We start from the raw sequence: 16,290 nt of genomic DNA, 5'->3' as shown, positions 1-16,290 counted from the left end.
TAACCTTAGTGCTGAGAAGTTCAGCACTTAGCAGCTGACTTCAATCAGATTCAAAAATAAACAAAAGTTAGGCCGTTTCTGGTGCCTTTTCCACAATGCTCCTGCAACGCCTTTGGCTACCGCATCTGACCAAAACCCTGCGGCAATACGCCAAAAAGTCACCGGGCAACCTGAAGCCTAAAATGAGCTCAAACAAGCGAATGGTCCACCAGGAGATCCTGCGTTATGTAAACCCTTATGCCAGGATTAAAGTTGTCTCGGATATTTTCGTGCGTATCCAGCCGGCCGACGTGCATCTCTATACCAGCGGCGATGTGTTCATAGCCCAGCTGCAGGGCGGTGAAGTCAAAAACTCAAACGTTTCCCTCGATGTTAAAGTGCAGAACGAAGAGAAGGAAGTCAACGTTAAAGTCAAGAAACTTTCACAAGACCCAACGCAGTTCGAGTGCCACCTTCAGATCCCCGTCCGGTCAGAAGTTTGTGTGGAGGGAAAAGCCGGTGTGCGTGTGGAAAACACTCAAGGCGAGCTTCTGAAGGTGGAAGCTGAAGGCGGCATTACCACAAAGAACGTAAAGGCCACAGAAATTTCCTTATACAGCGAAAACGGTAACATCAACTGCCAGGGCACGCTCTTGGGGAAGATAACCGAGATAGAGACTCACAATGGTGTAAGATTTAAATCAGTGTAAAACCTTGGTTTCTTCTAATAATATTTGATCTATGCAGAACATTTCCATGGACAAATTGCAGGGAGACAATCTGAATTGCTCTACCAAGGCTGGAAGTATTATAACCGACTGTTGTTATGTTGAAAAGTCAAAATTTCAAACCGAAACTGGGCGCCTGGAACTAAAGAACGTCCATAAGACAAGTGAGGTGCACGTTCACCAATCCGCAGAGCTTAATATGAGTGAGTATATCATAAAACAAGAATTTATTTTACTATCTTTCCGAATTTTTTAGCGGGCGTGCATGGCAATCTACAGGTGGTCTCCAAAGGCGGCAGCTTGAATCTACAGCTTTCCGAGCTCGAGGGTCACAGTAAAATAGAGGCTAATAATTTACAGGATGAAGCAATCATCAACATTTCCCAGACCATTGAGCAGGATCTCAACATTGAAATCAGCGCCTCCAAAGTGAGCTTAGAAAAGGAATTGGAGCACGTGGCTCATGCCTTGAGCGAGGATAGAAACAAATTCCTGCTGACCAACGTGAACAAACATCGCCTGTTGATTAACAGCACGGGAGAAAAGGGTGTGCGCCTGGGGAAACAATCCTGGAGCGACATGATGCGTCAAAAGCTTCAAGTTATCGGCTCTGAATTACCATAGTTACATAAATACAAAAACCTTACTAAGTTACAAATTTATTGTGCTGTTCGAAGCTACAATCTCAGTCATTTTGTTTACCATTTTGGAGATAATCCTCAGGCTTGGCCTTGGCTGGTTTCATTTTCCAAAACCTCATTTAGGACTTCAAACGCGCTTGAGAAGATTGCATCCTCCTCGGCTTTTAGAGAGGACATGAACAGCTGAAGTTTTTCTTCGCCTATTCCCTGCAGATCTATGCTGCCTGCTTTAATCAACATGCAGGCAAGAAGGCGCAGTACTTTCAATGCATTATCCACATACTGCTCCTTGGGAACGTCTTCCTCCTCCTCGTCCTCAAAATCGTTGACATCTTCCTCATCGTTTTCTGTGTAGTTATCGATATGCTTCTTTAGCCTAAACCACACTTCTAACAGGTTTGTAAACGCCTCCGTTTGATAGAAGTACTTTATGCGCTGTCGGAATAAGATTAAAATTAAAATGTGTATGGAGAACTGATAAATGATGAACTCACGCTCCATATGTGAGCCAGATCTTCCAGATACTCCTCCTGACGTTCCCCCATGGGGAAGAGTTGCAGAGGCTGCTGCAGGAACTGCAGGATCCGCGTGAGACAACTGACAATGTTGGGTGCATAAATGTCCATGGAATTCTGCGCCTCTGGCAACTGTACCAGAATGGTGCAAATGTTGAGGTAGGTTTGTATGATCTCTACATCACAGCTTATTTTCGGGGCACACGTCTCGTAGCCAACATCAGCATCCTCTCCACTATCTGCCACGGCAGCTGGTACTTCTCCCTCCTCTGCGCCGGCTTCCTCGTCCGACAACTTGGACTGATCGTCGCGCATGAGCCGCAGGAAGGCAATGTTAACTCCGTTGCAGAGCTCCTGCACCAGGAATACCTCCGAGAATGGTTTTAAATTCAAGGCAGAGTTTGAATTTTCCTCCTCCACCAAGGCGCAGCTTGCCAGAATAGCGTTTGTGGCTTTCAGAGCGGCGGTTAAGAGCTCATCGCTGACAGACTGCTGTAGGATCTTGCCGAGATTTGCTGCAGAGTTCTCGAAGGCGGCAAAACAAACGTACCAGTCGACAGCAAACTGCTCTTTCCCGCTCAGAACATGCGCCATGATGAATTGATACAGTCGCATCAGTTGCACTAGCATTCCAGTGTCCATGCAGTTAGCCATCTTAAAGAGAGTTTCCATAAACTCCGGGTTGCTGGTCAGCAGTACCGCGCAATCCACCTGGGCGCACAGATTGCCCAGAAGGCCGACAAGAATCTCGTAGAGGCGCACATCTTCGCAGGCAGAAATAATTGTATACATAATTGAGTCGACGGCATCGTTTTCGAGTAGCATGGAGACCACCTCCGGAGAGGTGGACATGTCCCACACCTTACACAGATCGTCCTCCAGTTGCTGATCCAGCTGCGAATCCGGAGTCAGTTGGTTCAGCTGCATCATAGTCTGGAGTATGAAGCGACTGCTGTACATCGTGTCCCCCACGGCATCAGCACGCATGCGACTCAACAGTTGCTCCTCATCCTCATCGTCGCCTGGCTCCTGCTCCCCGCCATCTTCGCCATTATTCTCCTCTTCGTGGGAGGGTGGGGGCGTGGTCGAAGCGCTGCTGGCGCTGGCCGAGACGCTTTTAACGGGTTCGGCAGGTGGCACCTCGTTCTCCTTGATCGCTCCAGTGGCTGGACCACTTCTCTCTGCATCCTCGTTGGGCATGGTAAGTTATTGAGTTCTTTTCGGATTTACAGAAATTATTTGGCAGGACGCTCAAACATTTTTCGTCGCAGAATATTTGAGAGAAAACACCGCCTTTTCTCAATTTTTCGCTTAACTGCACCGAGGGCACAAGTAAGATAATAACTGACTTTGGTCCAGTTTTGAATTGTTTCGAATATATTTTGCAGGATCCACAAAAACTTTGTCGTGCTTTTGCCGTCTTTAATTTTTATATGCTATACACTGCCTATCGAAGTTTATAGCATCTTCATGGCAGTGAGGAATAACGCTGAAAGACTCGCTGGTCACACTAATCAACTGTGAAATTGAATTCGAAATTTACCCATGAAGGAAAAGGCATGATTTAAAATGTTTTTAATCTTAAATTTCTTATTATTAACTGACTTAGTTTCAATATAATAAACGAGAGGTAATCACAGTTTATGAAGCTTTGGACTTTCCCTGCCGTCGTAGCAGTAAACTAGAAAGATTGCTGTAGGGCAGCTCAAAAGCCAGAGAAAAAACTATGGATACGAGGTACACGATCAAGGCGAAACCACAGCAGACCACGCTCTATAAGAAATAAGAAAATATTGTTTATATTAATCCGATTGTACTTATTACTACACTAGTAATCTTGTACTTGAAGAAAAAAGACCTACCAGCATAAACGGATCGGCGTGTGTACTAGCACTGGTGAGACTGTAGACGAGAGCAATCACCAAGGGATTCAACAGATAAATGGCGTAGGACAGTCGATTTAAATGCTGGAAGCACTTGGCCTCCAGCAGGCGTGACCACCAGACTCCGCTTCCCTTGGCACTGCCCACGACCATCCAGCAAACGGTAAGCGAGAATAGAGCACGTCCCAAAACAAATAGGGATATTGTTATCAGGTGACCCAGATCCCGTTTCACCGTGGAGTATATGCATCCCAGAAACACCCAAATACTATAGTGCCAGAGCCGCCGGTTCTGCCTTTCTGTCATCTCGAACAGGAAGCGTTGCTCCTGAAGACACCAGGCAGCAATGGCGCCCACAATATAGGGCAAAATCCTGACAAAAGGACTGGTGTAGATTTGGGTTCCAGTGGCGTAGGTGGAGTCGAAGGAGAACTCAAACTTATAGTTGATGCCAATCCCATAGGACCAAGTAATGGTGGCCAGGAGTCCGGTCAAAGTCAATACTTTTGCGGTTTTGGGATGTCTAAGGTGAAGTAAAAATTTTAAAGAAGTTCCTGGTTATCTTTTTTTTTTTTTTTTTTTTTTTTTTCGCGGTCTTTCAGAATTTGGAAATGGCTTGTGCATCAATAAGAGCATCAGCTAGCATTCCTGTATTCATCATAAAGCTTAGAGGCCCAGACGACCGAGGGGCGCTCAAGAAACGATTTGTTAGAGTATATTAAGTTATTTGTTAATTATTAAGCTAAGAGGAGTTAGTAAGGAAATTTAAAATTCTATATTTTAAATTAGAGGGACAGGAAAGAGATGTAATAGAGTAGAGACCATTGTAGTTCGAACATAATACCCTAAAAGGGTCATGCAGTGCATATGTCGAACTACAACGGCTAAGGAACAGAGGACTAAAGTTTCGAGTCCTTCTATTAGGAATGTTGAAATTTAAGCGTGTTAGTAAATGCTGGCTATCTACATCCCCGTTGATAAGGTTATGCAGAAAAACTACACCGAGCATTGTCCTACGATTTGTTAAGCTAGGTAAGTTAATAAGTAAAAGTCTGCTACTGTAGGATGGAAGCTGAAGATTTGCATCCCAGTATAGGCCTCTAAGTGCAAATATTAAAAAGTTCTTTTGTACGGATTCTATGCGGTCCTTATGTACTCCATATTGGGGACTCCAGACACATGAACCGTACTCTAGTATCGGACGGACCAAAGAAATGAATAAAGTTTTGGTTATATAGGGGTCATTAAATTCTTTTGACCACCTTTTAATAAAACCAAGGACTCCTTTAGCCTTATTAACCATTAAGGAAATATGGTCGGCAAATTTAAGTTTTATGTCTAATAGGATGCCGAGATCATTAACCTGGGTTAATTTTTCTAAGGCAATCCCATTAATGGAATACGTAGCTTGCAGAGGGCAAGAACGATAAAAAGACATATGCTTGCATTTTGATCCATTAAGTATTAGATCATTAGCCAAACACCATTTTTGAAAGTTATCAAGGTCAGACTGAAGACTGCATTGGGCAGAGATGGATTTATACTGAAGACAAAGCTTTACATCATCTGCATACATAAGAACTAGAGAGTTCGTTAAAGCAGGGGGCAAGTCGTTTATAAAAAGCGTAAATAATAACGGGCCAAGATGACTTCCTTGAGGGACGCCGGATGTAGCACGGACCAGACGGGACTGTATGTTTTTAAATAAGACTCTTTGTGTCCTTCCATCTAGGTAGCTGGAGATCCACGTTAAGAGGTCTTTAGGAAAACCCAGCATATTCAGTTTACTCAACAAAAGTGAGTGATTAACTGAATCAAATGCTTTGCTGAAGTCTGTGTAAATTACATCGGTTTGATATCCCTTACAAAAGCCGTCTATGACAAAGGATGTCAACTCCAATAAGTTTGTGGTGGTGGAGCGACGCTTAATAAAGCCATGCTGACAAGGAGTGATGATCGAAGAGCAAAGGTGTTGCAAATGAGGGGTAATTAATTTTTCAAATAACTTTGGAATTGCCGACAACTTAGAGATGCCTCTGTAGTTGACAGCCTCGGACTTTTTCCCCTTTTTATGTAGGGGAATTATAAATGATTCCTTCCACTTAAGGGGAAAAATCGAGGTTTCCAAAGATAAGTTGAAAAGTCTTAGAAGAGGTTTGCACAGAGCCCTGGCGCAGTATTTTAGCACACAGCCTGGTACTCCGTCGGGGCCTGGCGAATAAATGGGTTTTACCCTTAAAAGACCAGATAATAAGTTGTTCTCAGAAAAAGACGGACAGAAAATAAGATTTGCTGCTTGAATGTTATATGCATAAGGCTGATCAGTCAATTTAGGAGGAGAATAAGTTGTTTGAAAAAATTCTGCGAATAGATCGGCAATGGCCTGATCCGAAGTCGCAGAGGAATTTTCAAACATAAGCAGAGGTGAAAAAGATACGTGTTTACGCTTAGTGTTTACAAAATTATAAAACTGCTTTGGATCCTGAGTAAATTGAATCCGGCAGCGGTCAATATAATTCCTATAACATTCAGCGTTATGCACGGTAAAATTCGACCGAGCTAGTAGGTATCTTGAGAAATCAACACTACTGCAGGTTTTTTTATATTTAAGTAAAAGCTTATTTTTTTTATTTTTTAGGTTAGTGAGGGACCTTGTATACCAAGGAGGATTTGTTGAAGCGGACGGATGTTTCCAAGGCACACATGAGTCAAAAAATGTATTTAAAGTAAAATAAAATTTTTCTAAAGTGACATTAAGATCAGTGCACGCCAGAATATCAGACCAGTCAAATGTATCGATAAGGCTATTAAGTTTTTGAAAATCAGCTTTACGGAAACAGCGAATCTTATTTACCACGCTCGGAGACATCTGATCGATACCAGGAGTGGTTTCGATTGAGACCTCCAGCGTGGGGTGATATGGATCCTCTGGGGTTGAAAGGGGAAAAGCTCTGGAGAGAGCGGTACCATCCGGATCAGATACAAAACATAAGTCTAAGAGCCGACCTAGCGAATTTCTAACATGATTAATCTGACCTAGGGACATGTCAAACATGCCCGCGGTGAAGTCATGGTAAGTTATAAGTGACAAAGATGGTGAGTTATCGACGTTGGACCACTTTAATTCTGGGATATTAAAGTCGCCCACCGCTACGAGTTGGTCACGATCCGTCATAAGATTAGAGACGTATCGAATAGCGGACAAATGCTGCCAATATGTGGGCGGTTCAGACATAGGAGGTATATATGAACATGTAATGTATAAAGCTTTCACGGACATAGTGATTTTAACGCAAATAAATTCTATGTCACCAAACTCTTGGGATTTCACCTCTTCAGAAGCAAAAGTAGAGTCTACCGAAATGAGGACTCCACCTCCTCTTCGCTGAGATCGATCCCGTCTAAAAGTGGTGTACTTACTTGGAAAAACTTCGGAGCTAAAGATCTCCGGATTTAACCAAGTTTCTGTAAATGCTATTATATGGGATGCAAAGAAAGAACTATCAGAATATAGCTTGGGGAGTTTGCTACGTAGCCCCCTAGTATTCTGATAGGTAAGAGTTAGTGAGGAAATTAGTTTTTTGGGTTAGAGGCCAAAGAAGAGGTGGAGGGTTGGTCAGTGGTTCCGATATTGGGAAGTCTGACTCCCACTGGTTTATTAACTTTTTTTTTAACGGAACTAGGCTGATGTTCTTGGACGAAAAGATTCTCTGGCCAAAAACTGGGAGAACAAATCGTCTTGAACATCAGCGCGGGCACACGAATCTTGAAAGAAGACGTGCGCCTTGTATAATTGTATTTAAATTTTTAGGAGGTATATATGAACATGTAATGTATAAAGCTTTCACGGACATAGTGATTTTAACGCAAATAAATTCTATGTCACCAAACTCTTGGGATTTCACCTCTTCAGAAGCAAAAGTAGAGTCTACCGAAATGAGGACTCCACCTCCTCTTCGCTGAGATCGATCCCGTCTAAAAGTGGTGTACTTACTTGGAAAAACTTCGGAGCTAAAGATCTCCGGATTTAACCAAGTTTCTGTAAATGCTATTATATGGGATGCAAAGAAAGAACTATCAGAATATAGCTTGGGGAGTTTGCTACGTAGCCCCCTAGTATTCTGATAGGTAAGATTTAGTGAGGAAATTAGTTTTTTGGGTTAGAGGCCAAAGAAGAGGTGGAGGGTTGGTCAGTGGTTCCGATATTGGGAAGTCTGACTCCCACTGGTTTATTAACTTTTTTTTTAACGGAACTAGGCTGATGTTCTTGGACGAAAAGATTCTCTGGCCAAAAACTGGGAGAACAAATCGTCTTGAACATCAGCGCGGGCACACGAATCTTGAAAGAAGACGTGCGCCTTGTATAATTGTATTTAAATTTTTGTATGTCCTCCACCTTTATATCGGCTTTAGTTTTGGCTTTGATATAAGCCGAGATATCAATCTCTGAAGTATCAGGGGCAAGCCGAGAAACAAATATATGTTTCGATGGAGGAATCACCTGTAAGGGTTTTGGTGTCGCAGGTACAAGAACTGCAGCATCAGTCGGTGCCGGTGGTCCGGACTGTGGAATACCCTTTTGGGTGACCCTAATGGGGGTTTCGTTCCCTAGGACCTGTGGCATCACTTGAAGGGATGCCATGGCGGACATATCGGACAATTGCTCATTATCCCTGAGAAATTCTGACGAATTTTTCTCAGTTAAGGCCCTTGGGGTGGCCAGAGTTATAAGCGGCTGCGTTAATGTCGGCTGAGCAGGCTGAGGCGGATCAGAAACAGCGGATTTCTTACGCTTAGGGGACTCATTTAGCAGCTGAAGGCCACTAAATTGAGTGTCAAGCGCACAGAGCTGGTCATTGATTTTACGAAAACCAGTGATCAGCTCTTTAAATCCATTTTTGGTCTGTCTCATGAACGACCTCATTTCGCCTTGCACAGCACGACAATTTTCGCAACAATAGTGTATCCCAGACCTACGGGAAATGGCATCCGAAACTGATGCAGTGAAACCGGCACACTTGGCGTGCACGACGTTTTCACATAACCAGCAATGGATACTAGGCTGGGATGTGGAAATCGTCTTGTTGCAAGACTTAATGGCACAGACCAGTTTAAATTCCATTTTGTTTATTATTATTATTTTTTTTTTTCTAATTTAATAAGACAAAAATTAATATTTAAAAAGTTAAAAAACACAATACCTTGAACCACTGTGCCAAACAAGAAGCCGAAGCGGGAGCTTTGAAAGAGTGCACAAGAGAAATGCAGAAAATATAGATAAGCCGGGGAAGAAGCAGAGCTGAGCTATGCTTGGAATAGAATTTAGACAAATTATTAATTCGATTCCAAATATACCAAAGCACTCGCGAAGCGATACGGTTTAGGCTTTAAGATTGTTATGATTCACAAGATTTAATTCACAAAGTATGTAAACACCGGTTTACCAATATTTATCAAAAACGCAGTGCGCACAAAAAAACACGACCGTTCGCTTGAAAGAAAGAGAGGGAAGTGACTTTCCTTCTATCTTCACTTTCCTACTTACTTGGCGTAAACAAAGAGCATTAGATTAGCCAGGAGGAAAAACTGCATATCGCAGGCTAGACTCCAGCTCCAATTCGCACAAAGTTCCCGGTGATCGAAAAGGTTCTGGATGAAGAGCAGGTTCCTCCACCAGTGCTGGGTGCACAGTTCGTCGAATCGTTCATTAATGTGATAAACGGAGACATCTCCAATGTACGAGAAGGCCAGATCCACACTGCCCACAACCACCAGATAGAGTGGTCCCAACCTCAGATATCGGTGGAACAAGAGTTTTCCGTAAAGTTTCATGTTTCCCCAAAGCCCATTACCACGGACCGCCTCCAGTTGCTTGGCGTTTCTCAAGAAGTTGTAAGTTTGCAAAAAGCCACTGAAATATAACATTATTGTTAACACAAAAGAGTCTACTTGGAAAGCCCTCAAAACTCACCTGATGGTAAAGAATACATCCACCAAGAGGGGAGCTGTGGACACGTATTGAAACAAAGCCTTTTCCGCATATGATATAAGCACTGTTTTGTTATGGACTGTAAAGTACATGTACCACACCACATGGAATATTAGAATCCAAAAGGCGCAGATAGATCTCAGGCCATTCATGATGGGAATCTCTCCGGGCTGGTTCTGTCTCGTGGCGGAAATCTTATTCCAATTGTTCACCACATCGAAGCAGGAGACAAAGCTCTGCAGGGGCTGCCACTGGAGAAGCGTGTCCAGAATCTGCCAGATTTCTGATTCAACGGGAGCCAAGCCAAGATCCGGTTCATTGCCTCGCTTGGCCACTCGTAGCTGCTGGGCACAGACCATTAGAGCTCCAGTGGCCAGGACCGAGCCCACCACTAGCTTGAATGTCAGTCGCTGGTAGAAACGATTGCTCAGTTTCAGATCCTTCATGTATAGCACTTCCGGTCGCATGTCAAAGATATCATCTTCGGCAAAGGTTCCACCAGACACATAGTCCCTGGCTATTTGCTTCACTTCCTCCGAATCGCAGGCGCTGGGCAGGCACAGACCTATGTGCAACACTTGCTCGGACATCACCTTGATCTCCACTTGCCACGGAGATCGGTGTCGCAAGTAGATCACACGGTAGTCCATTGAAAAGGGAGCGCTTTGGGTCAGGATGCTGTAGTGCATCTTGCGTTCATAATTCCGGGAAAGTGTAATTCCCACGGGTCGCTGGACTCCACGACAGGCCTCCCGACTACCCAGCCAGTAGTTTTGGCCAAAAACGAATCCAGATGGCTTTGTTCCAGAAGCATCGAGTACTGGAAAGTGTAAGCGTTTTGCGTTAATTGGAGAACCCTCCACAATGTTAAAATTTTGGTAATAAAGTTAAGTCATAAATTAAAGCTGACAAATACAACCTTTTCTCTATAAAAACTACACTATTATTTGTATATATTAAAGGGTTCTGGGCTATATGGTTTCTCCAGTCACAACTGTGACTTAACTAAAGACCGATGAACTTTCATTTAAAGGGCTGTAGATTTCGCATGTACCCACTAAATATTCTGAAATATCTTCGATTACTCACCTTTCATGGCCCAAGGCTGCTTGCTGAGAATGCCCCTTTGCACCTGTTGCAGGTGGTTGTAGCAACTGGGACTCACGTTGCTGCTGTTGGCCACTTTGGTCAGTCCAAATATTACTGAGCTGCGAATCAGGTGCGGCTCATGATGAGAAGGGATTATGCCCCGCGTTTCCTCTGATCCTCTACTGAATTCCGGCGTGTAATCCAGACTGGCGTTTAAAGGTCCGTAGCTAAAGTGGTGATGCCGCAGCGTTGACTCATTGACAGCCCCATGAGCCACTGGGATCAAGAGGCACAGTGCGAGAATCCCTCGCCAATTGGCTTCCATGTCTGGGAAACACGTAGACCGCTAACTTTATCGGCAGCTGGAGAAGGTAAGATTGTTTACCAATTAATATTAACAACAAAACTAGGCCCTTTGGCTAAATAACCACTTAGGACTGGAGGGGGCTTTTTTGTCGAAACTCCGTCAGTAGAAAGCAAACACAAATAAGTTGGTAAACTTCCTACCGGAACAATTCGGTAATTCTAAGTGCTCTGTGACTCACACCCTCATACTTAGTTGCCTAAACAATTTATTATGACACCTTTAACTAGCCAATTATTTGTAAAGTTATCTGTATTTAAAATAAATTAATATTCAGAAGCGTCGAAACTTATTTTAGGAAATATTTTAAAGGCTGATAAGGACATTTCAACTTTTTCAAAGTAGAAAGCCTCCAAAAAAGTACTCCGCATGTCACTCAACCGATCACAGAACATGGCAGTACTCGTATTAACGTAACCTAAGTGGTAGGTGGAGTTCCATTCAAATAACAATTAGCCGCATCCGCGGCCTGAGTGTTTTTCAATGTCAGGTTCATTGCAGCGGATTAGTTCGATGTTCGAATTCAAGCGAAAATCACTCGCAAAAATAAAGGTGTCTATCGCACCTGAAGGTTTATGGGCTGCTGCCCAAAGGCGAAATATAAAAACCTAATTCGAACTTGTCACTTGCTTTGACTCATGAAGTTTCAAGTACTATGTAGGTATTGTTCAGATTTGTTACTACCACTTTGTGGTATTATAATTTAATTGACAGAGGTCAACGACTAGAGTGTCTGGAAAATGGTTGTCTTTTTCAAGTTCAGGGATCATTTTTTATATTCTGGGCACGTGTCTTTGGAATTTGCAAATGTTGGCCACGCGAAACTCTTAAATACTTATCCCATTTCGGCAATTAATATTTATTTAGGTCTTTCGGGCTGATCGACCGACGTTTTAGGTAGAAATATCGAGAATATTGGCGAGGCCCCGGGCAGATGCCTAATTTTGGCGCAAAAAAAGTCCCTAGTTTTAATCATAATGTTTTCTTTGCACTCGAAGATGTCTCCGAGACTCGAAAACTGCGAGTTGTAAACTGCGATCGGGCAGTTGGCGATATTTGGCAGCTAATGGCTCTTCGATGAAATGATTTCAAGGGTAAATCGTAAATCTGCGCTTGGTTTCGCATCGGCCACCGCATCTCTATATATTTGTTTTTATTTTTCTTCTGTTTTTATTTCTTTGGCTATGCAAATGAACCTTCACCTTAACTTTGCCAGCGAATCGGATCCCGGTCGCCCAGTTTGCGGACACACGATGGTTTTGTAACAAATATTCGCAAACTGGCTTAGGTTTTGCCATGTTTGCTGTTGATTTTGCGTGTGTGTTCAAATAGTTTCCAATTTTTTGTTTCTTAAATTATTAATGGAAATGGCATAAGCTAGCTGGAGATTTATTTTTCACTCCATTTTTTCGGGTGTCACTTCGCTGAAATGAGCTTTTTCAATCATGATTAGGGGTCAAGGCGTGGACTAGATTCGAGATCAGTTTTAATCCCGGATTTGATCAAACACAAGCTAATTAACTTTTCAGCTTGACCTACTTTCACGGCTTGGAAAGAACTGTGTTTGAAATCGAAACTAAACCAGGTTTAATTTTCCTTTGCGACACCATTTTATTGTATTTTAAAAGTTTCAATTAAACGAAAGTTTCAATTAAATGCAACTGTGAAGTTAATGGTTATTGCTTAGTTTAAATATTATGAAACTTTTCTGGGCATAGCTCTTGGTTTCTTTAGAGTTTAAGCCTATATTAGTATTTGAAAAACTTTATAATTAAAGTCACGTTATCAAACTCTTTAAAAACTAACTTTCGGGACACACTTATCTTCTTTAAACTAAAATTTGTTTGAAGTATTTTTTCATAATTTAAAACCTTATAAATAACAAAGCTTCGATTTTTCAGGGTAAATCCCGGTTGCAAAAATATAAAAATTGGCGAATAAACCTACTTTCAGAGGCGAATCAAACAAATATCCAATCAATATAGAACTGTCCTTGAAAGCCACTTTTATTTTTATCCACTTTTGTTTGTTATAGTTTCGGCGATTTGTTTATTTTTGGTAATATTTTTAATCAAAATTTGATTCAAATTTGAAAACGTTGTTTGATTTTCAAGCGCGGCTCACGCAGCTTTGCGTCTTTCCGAGAAACTGTGCCGCCCTTCGTGGCGATTGAAACCTTTATAAACTCCGCCAGCGCTGTCGCACGTGAACAGGTATCAAGCAGTCGATTAAAAAAACCAAAAGCTAAAAAAAAAGCAAGTCCGGCGTCAACAAAAACAAACTGAGCGATGAAAGCGAAACTGCTCTTCGTTGCTCGTGCGCTGTTACAAGCGCTGTTTATTTTTGGGGAAGCTGGCGAGCGGCCCGCATTTCGGAGCCGCTCTTATAATACGTCACAAAGCTGGGCTTGTAATTGTCGGTCTTGCAGTTCTTGTTTTTCTTTACATTTTTTTTTGTATTTTTTCTCCGGGTCGCGTTGGCGCGATCATTGACTCTGTCGTGATGATGAGGGGGCGGGCCACTGATTATGGGAAAGTCAAGGAGCGCCCTAATTTCAGGTTCAGCTTCAATAATAAAGCAGATCTCATATCATTGATCTTGTAATGTAACTGCTGTCTTGAAATTACAGTAACGTGACCTATTTGGGCTATAATTTCCGTGGGGGAATTCTAAATGTGTAGCTTTGGGCAGGATACAACTAAAATTTAAAAGTTGTTTTTAAAAAAACCCGGAAGTAGGAGTTCCAAACCGGAAATGCTTTTTTAAACCTATAGGAGTTCAAGGGGGATAATGGCTTCAAAATTGTAATTCCTATTGGAGTTACTAAGGAAGTTTGAGGTCAAGTTTAACAAGTAGCTTATGTATTTTATTATTTAGGCATTTAAATTACATTTTGGAAATAAATTTTTTTAAATTTTACAAATAAATCCTCCATTTTGTTTGATGGGGCGGTAATTTTAAAGAATAATTCTTAAGTATGACCATATTTAAACTTTAAAGAAGTTTCAAGAAGAAGAAAAAATGATTATTATCGATAAACCGCGATTTTTTTGTTTATTAACATTTTTTGTTCTAAATTGAATAAAAGTTGAATTATAAACTAATTTGTTCTAGGGGACCATATTATCCCTGTACTCTTTATAATTACTTAATCTTTCAGTCACTCATCGCCGGAATGGACTTAAAAAATGAAATTTTACGAACTGAAACTGGCAAACAACTTTCCGAATATCAGCTGAACTTGCTTAGTAAACATGGTATTGAAACCTTTTGCGAGTTTTATGAAGAGGATGAGGACAAACTTAAAGAATTACTGGCCATAAAGATAGAAACATTGAGGCAGCTAAAGAGCGAAATGGCGCTGCTGACAAACCCATTTAATGAGGAACCTATCCCTGATATCAACTATGGAACGGGACTGGAAGAGTGAGTTATATGGATACTATATAGATATTGGCATCGACTATTGGTTTCCTTCAGATTAGACAAACTTCTGGTTTCCGTGGAACAGCAGTTCAAGCCGGGAAGAGTATGGGAAATATGCGGCCAAACGGGAGTTGGTAAAACTCAACTGATGTACACTCTGATCCTGAACTTTGCGTGGAAACACGATCTTCAAGCTCTGTTCATCGATCTCAAGAGGGATTTCTCTAGCAAAAGGATTACGGATATGCTAGCTGCACGCAAAACGGACAGTGACACCTGTGAGAGAGTACTGAAGGCAATCCGAGTGGCGGAGGCATCGACCAGCAGAGAACTAATTGATTTGCTGAAAAATTTTTACCAGCAACTGGCTGCTGAGAATGGGGATGCCCAGCGAACAAAACTAGTTGTAATTGACTCGCTGCCAGCATGTTTCTATGCATTTCGGGGAAAGAAGATGACTATGCTACGGAAATCTTTGCTCACAGAGCTGGCCTGCAGCATCAGGAAGCTATCGGTTCACGGTATAGCCTTTGTCGTAGGCAATGTGTCCTTTTTTCAAAAAGAAGAAGGTATTATTTCTACTTTATATTTAAGACTTTAATATGCGCTACGTCTATTATAATTTTAAATTCCTATCAGAAACTGTTAATGATGACGGCGAAGATGACGACGGCCGAAGCCAAGAGGCGCCATCGAAGAGGCAGTTGGAACCCATGCTTGGCGACTACTGGAGTTCTGTGTGCACGTTGAGGCTTTCCCTGGAAATGCCAATGGAGTCGAATGATGAGGAAGGCTCTGACCGTACCAACCGTACAACCAGTCAAGATGATGGCATTCGGTTGGTAAATGTAATCACAAACACCTATGGCCCAGTAGGTGAGACCTGCCTGCTGCAGATCACAGAAGCGGGCGTAGTCTAGTTACGATGCGGCTGGTTCTGTTTATAGTTCTTTATAACCCGCTTTCCCGGCTCCAGGGAGTCACCCAGTCCGGGGTGTTTTCGTTTTTTGCTGTTGGTGGCTTCTCTGGACACACCAGCTAAGGCAGCCGATGGATCCACCGTTTTAGATGTAGTTCCCGGTCCTTCAACACTCAAGTCCGAATCGTGAGCATACTGGCAGCTAGTTCCAAAACGGCAGCGTCCTCTGCGAAAGTTCCAGCAGATTTTGCGTCCATTCTTCTGCTTGAGATGCTCATCGTTGGTAACCATTTTTACATGCCGCTCCAATGAGGCGGTCTTGTGAAGCTCCGCCTCTAGAAATGGATTGCTGAACACATCACCCTTGCCAGTTTTCTGGGCTAGGACCTGGCTGGCACTGGGCAACTTGGAGGTCGGCTTTTCGTCGGGCATGGGAGGTCTACAAATGCTAAATGGATATTTAGAAAGTATTCCAGTAATTTACTCATAGAGCTTACGATTTGACATCGTCGCTGTCGGAGGATTGGCTGGTATTATCCTCATCAGATTCGGACGAATCGCTATAATCTGCTACTAACGACATTGATATTTTTTGTTTATTTTGTGCTAACAGCTGTTTGGCGGATGATAACAAAAATGTCCTAACGCGTTTTCGGTCGGTATTTTTCTAATAGTATTTGGAAAATAAGGAAGAATAACTTTTTAAATTAGTTTAAATTTAAAAATTAAGCTTATTTTGAAAAATTCCCATTAAAAC

The 16,290-nt window shown here is 42.3% G+C and overlaps 5 protein-coding genes across 7 annotated transcripts; 2 read left to right on the top strand and 3 right to left on the bottom strand.

Annotated features, from left to right (window-relative positions):
- The first annotated feature begins 2 nt into the window (after positions 1-2).
- Positions 3-1,531, top strand: LOC108132182 (protein FAM185A). Of its 2 annotated transcripts, XM_017251505.3 has the most exons (4): positions 3-668; positions 727-910; positions 964-1,357; positions 1,420-1,531. In XM_017251505.3, the coding sequence occupies exons 1-3, from the start codon at positions 96-98 to the stop codon at positions 1,329-1,331; spliced, it is 1,125 nt and encodes a 374-aa protein (XP_017106994.2). In that variant the 5' UTR covers positions 3-95; the 3' UTR covers positions 1,332-1,357; positions 1,420-1,531. The 2 variants fall into 2 exon arrangements, with proteins under 2 accessions (XP_017106994.2, XP_070134084.1); XM_070277983.1 differs by having other exon boundaries at positions 964-1,423.
- LOC108132181 (uncharacterized) lies at positions 1,351-3,308 on the bottom strand. Its single transcript, XM_017251503.3, has 2 exons — positions 1,843-3,308; positions 1,351-1,783 (listed from the first exon to the last, which is right to left on the bottom strand). Exons 1-2 carry the CDS (start codon positions 3,061-3,063, stop codon positions 1,427-1,429), a joined length of 1,578 nt encoding a protein of 525 aa, XP_017106992.2. The 5' UTR covers positions 3,064-3,308; the 3' UTR covers positions 1,351-1,426.
- Positions 3,309-3,477: 169 nt separating this feature from the next.
- On the bottom strand, positions 3,478-13,488 carry LOC108132035 (nose resistant to fluoxetine protein 6). The gene is made up of 6 exons (XM_043210764.2): positions 13,136-13,488; positions 10,825-11,186; positions 9,718-10,555; positions 9,292-9,657; positions 3,726-4,269; positions 3,478-3,636 (listed from the first exon to the last, which is right to left on the bottom strand). Exons 2-6 carry the CDS (start codon positions 11,147-11,149, stop codon positions 3,505-3,507), a joined length of 2,205 nt encoding a protein of 734 aa, XP_043066699.1. The 5' UTR covers positions 11,150-11,186; positions 13,136-13,488; the 3' UTR covers positions 3,478-3,504.
- Positions 13,489-14,341: 853 nt separating this feature from the next.
- On the top strand, positions 14,342-15,534 carry Rad51D (Rad51 recombinase D). The gene is made up of 3 exons (XM_017251405.3): positions 14,342-14,614; positions 14,669-15,183; positions 15,254-15,534. The coding sequence occupies exons 1-3, from the start codon at positions 14,364-14,366 to the stop codon at positions 15,532-15,534; spliced, it is 1,047 nt and encodes a 348-aa protein (XP_017106894.2). The 5' UTR covers positions 14,342-14,363.
- On the bottom strand, positions 15,190-16,146 carry LOC108132128 (uncharacterized). 2 transcript variants are annotated; one of them, XM_017251406.3, is made up of 2 exons: positions 16,031-16,146; positions 15,190-15,972 (listed from the first exon to the last, which is right to left on the bottom strand). In XM_017251406.3, exons 1-2 carry the CDS (start codon positions 16,114-16,116, stop codon positions 15,531-15,533), a joined length of 528 nt encoding a protein of 175 aa, XP_017106895.2. In that variant the 5' UTR covers positions 16,117-16,146; the 3' UTR covers positions 15,190-15,530. The 2 variants fall into 2 exon arrangements, with proteins under 2 accessions (XP_017106895.2, XP_070135086.1); XM_070278985.1 differs by having other exon boundaries at positions 15,190-15,981; positions 16,031-16,132.
- Between the last annotated feature and the right edge of the window lie 144 nt (positions 16,147-16,290).

Source organism: Drosophila bipectinata, chromosome 2R (genome assembly GCF_030179905.1).
Source record: "Drosophila bipectinata strain 14024-0381.07 chromosome 2R, DbipHiC1v2, whole genome shotgun sequence".
NCBI lineage: Eukaryota > Metazoa > Arthropoda > Insecta > Diptera > Drosophilidae > Drosophila > Drosophila bipectinata.
Note: the sequence above shows the minus strand (reverse complement) of the source record. Positions and strands in the feature narration are given on the sequence as shown.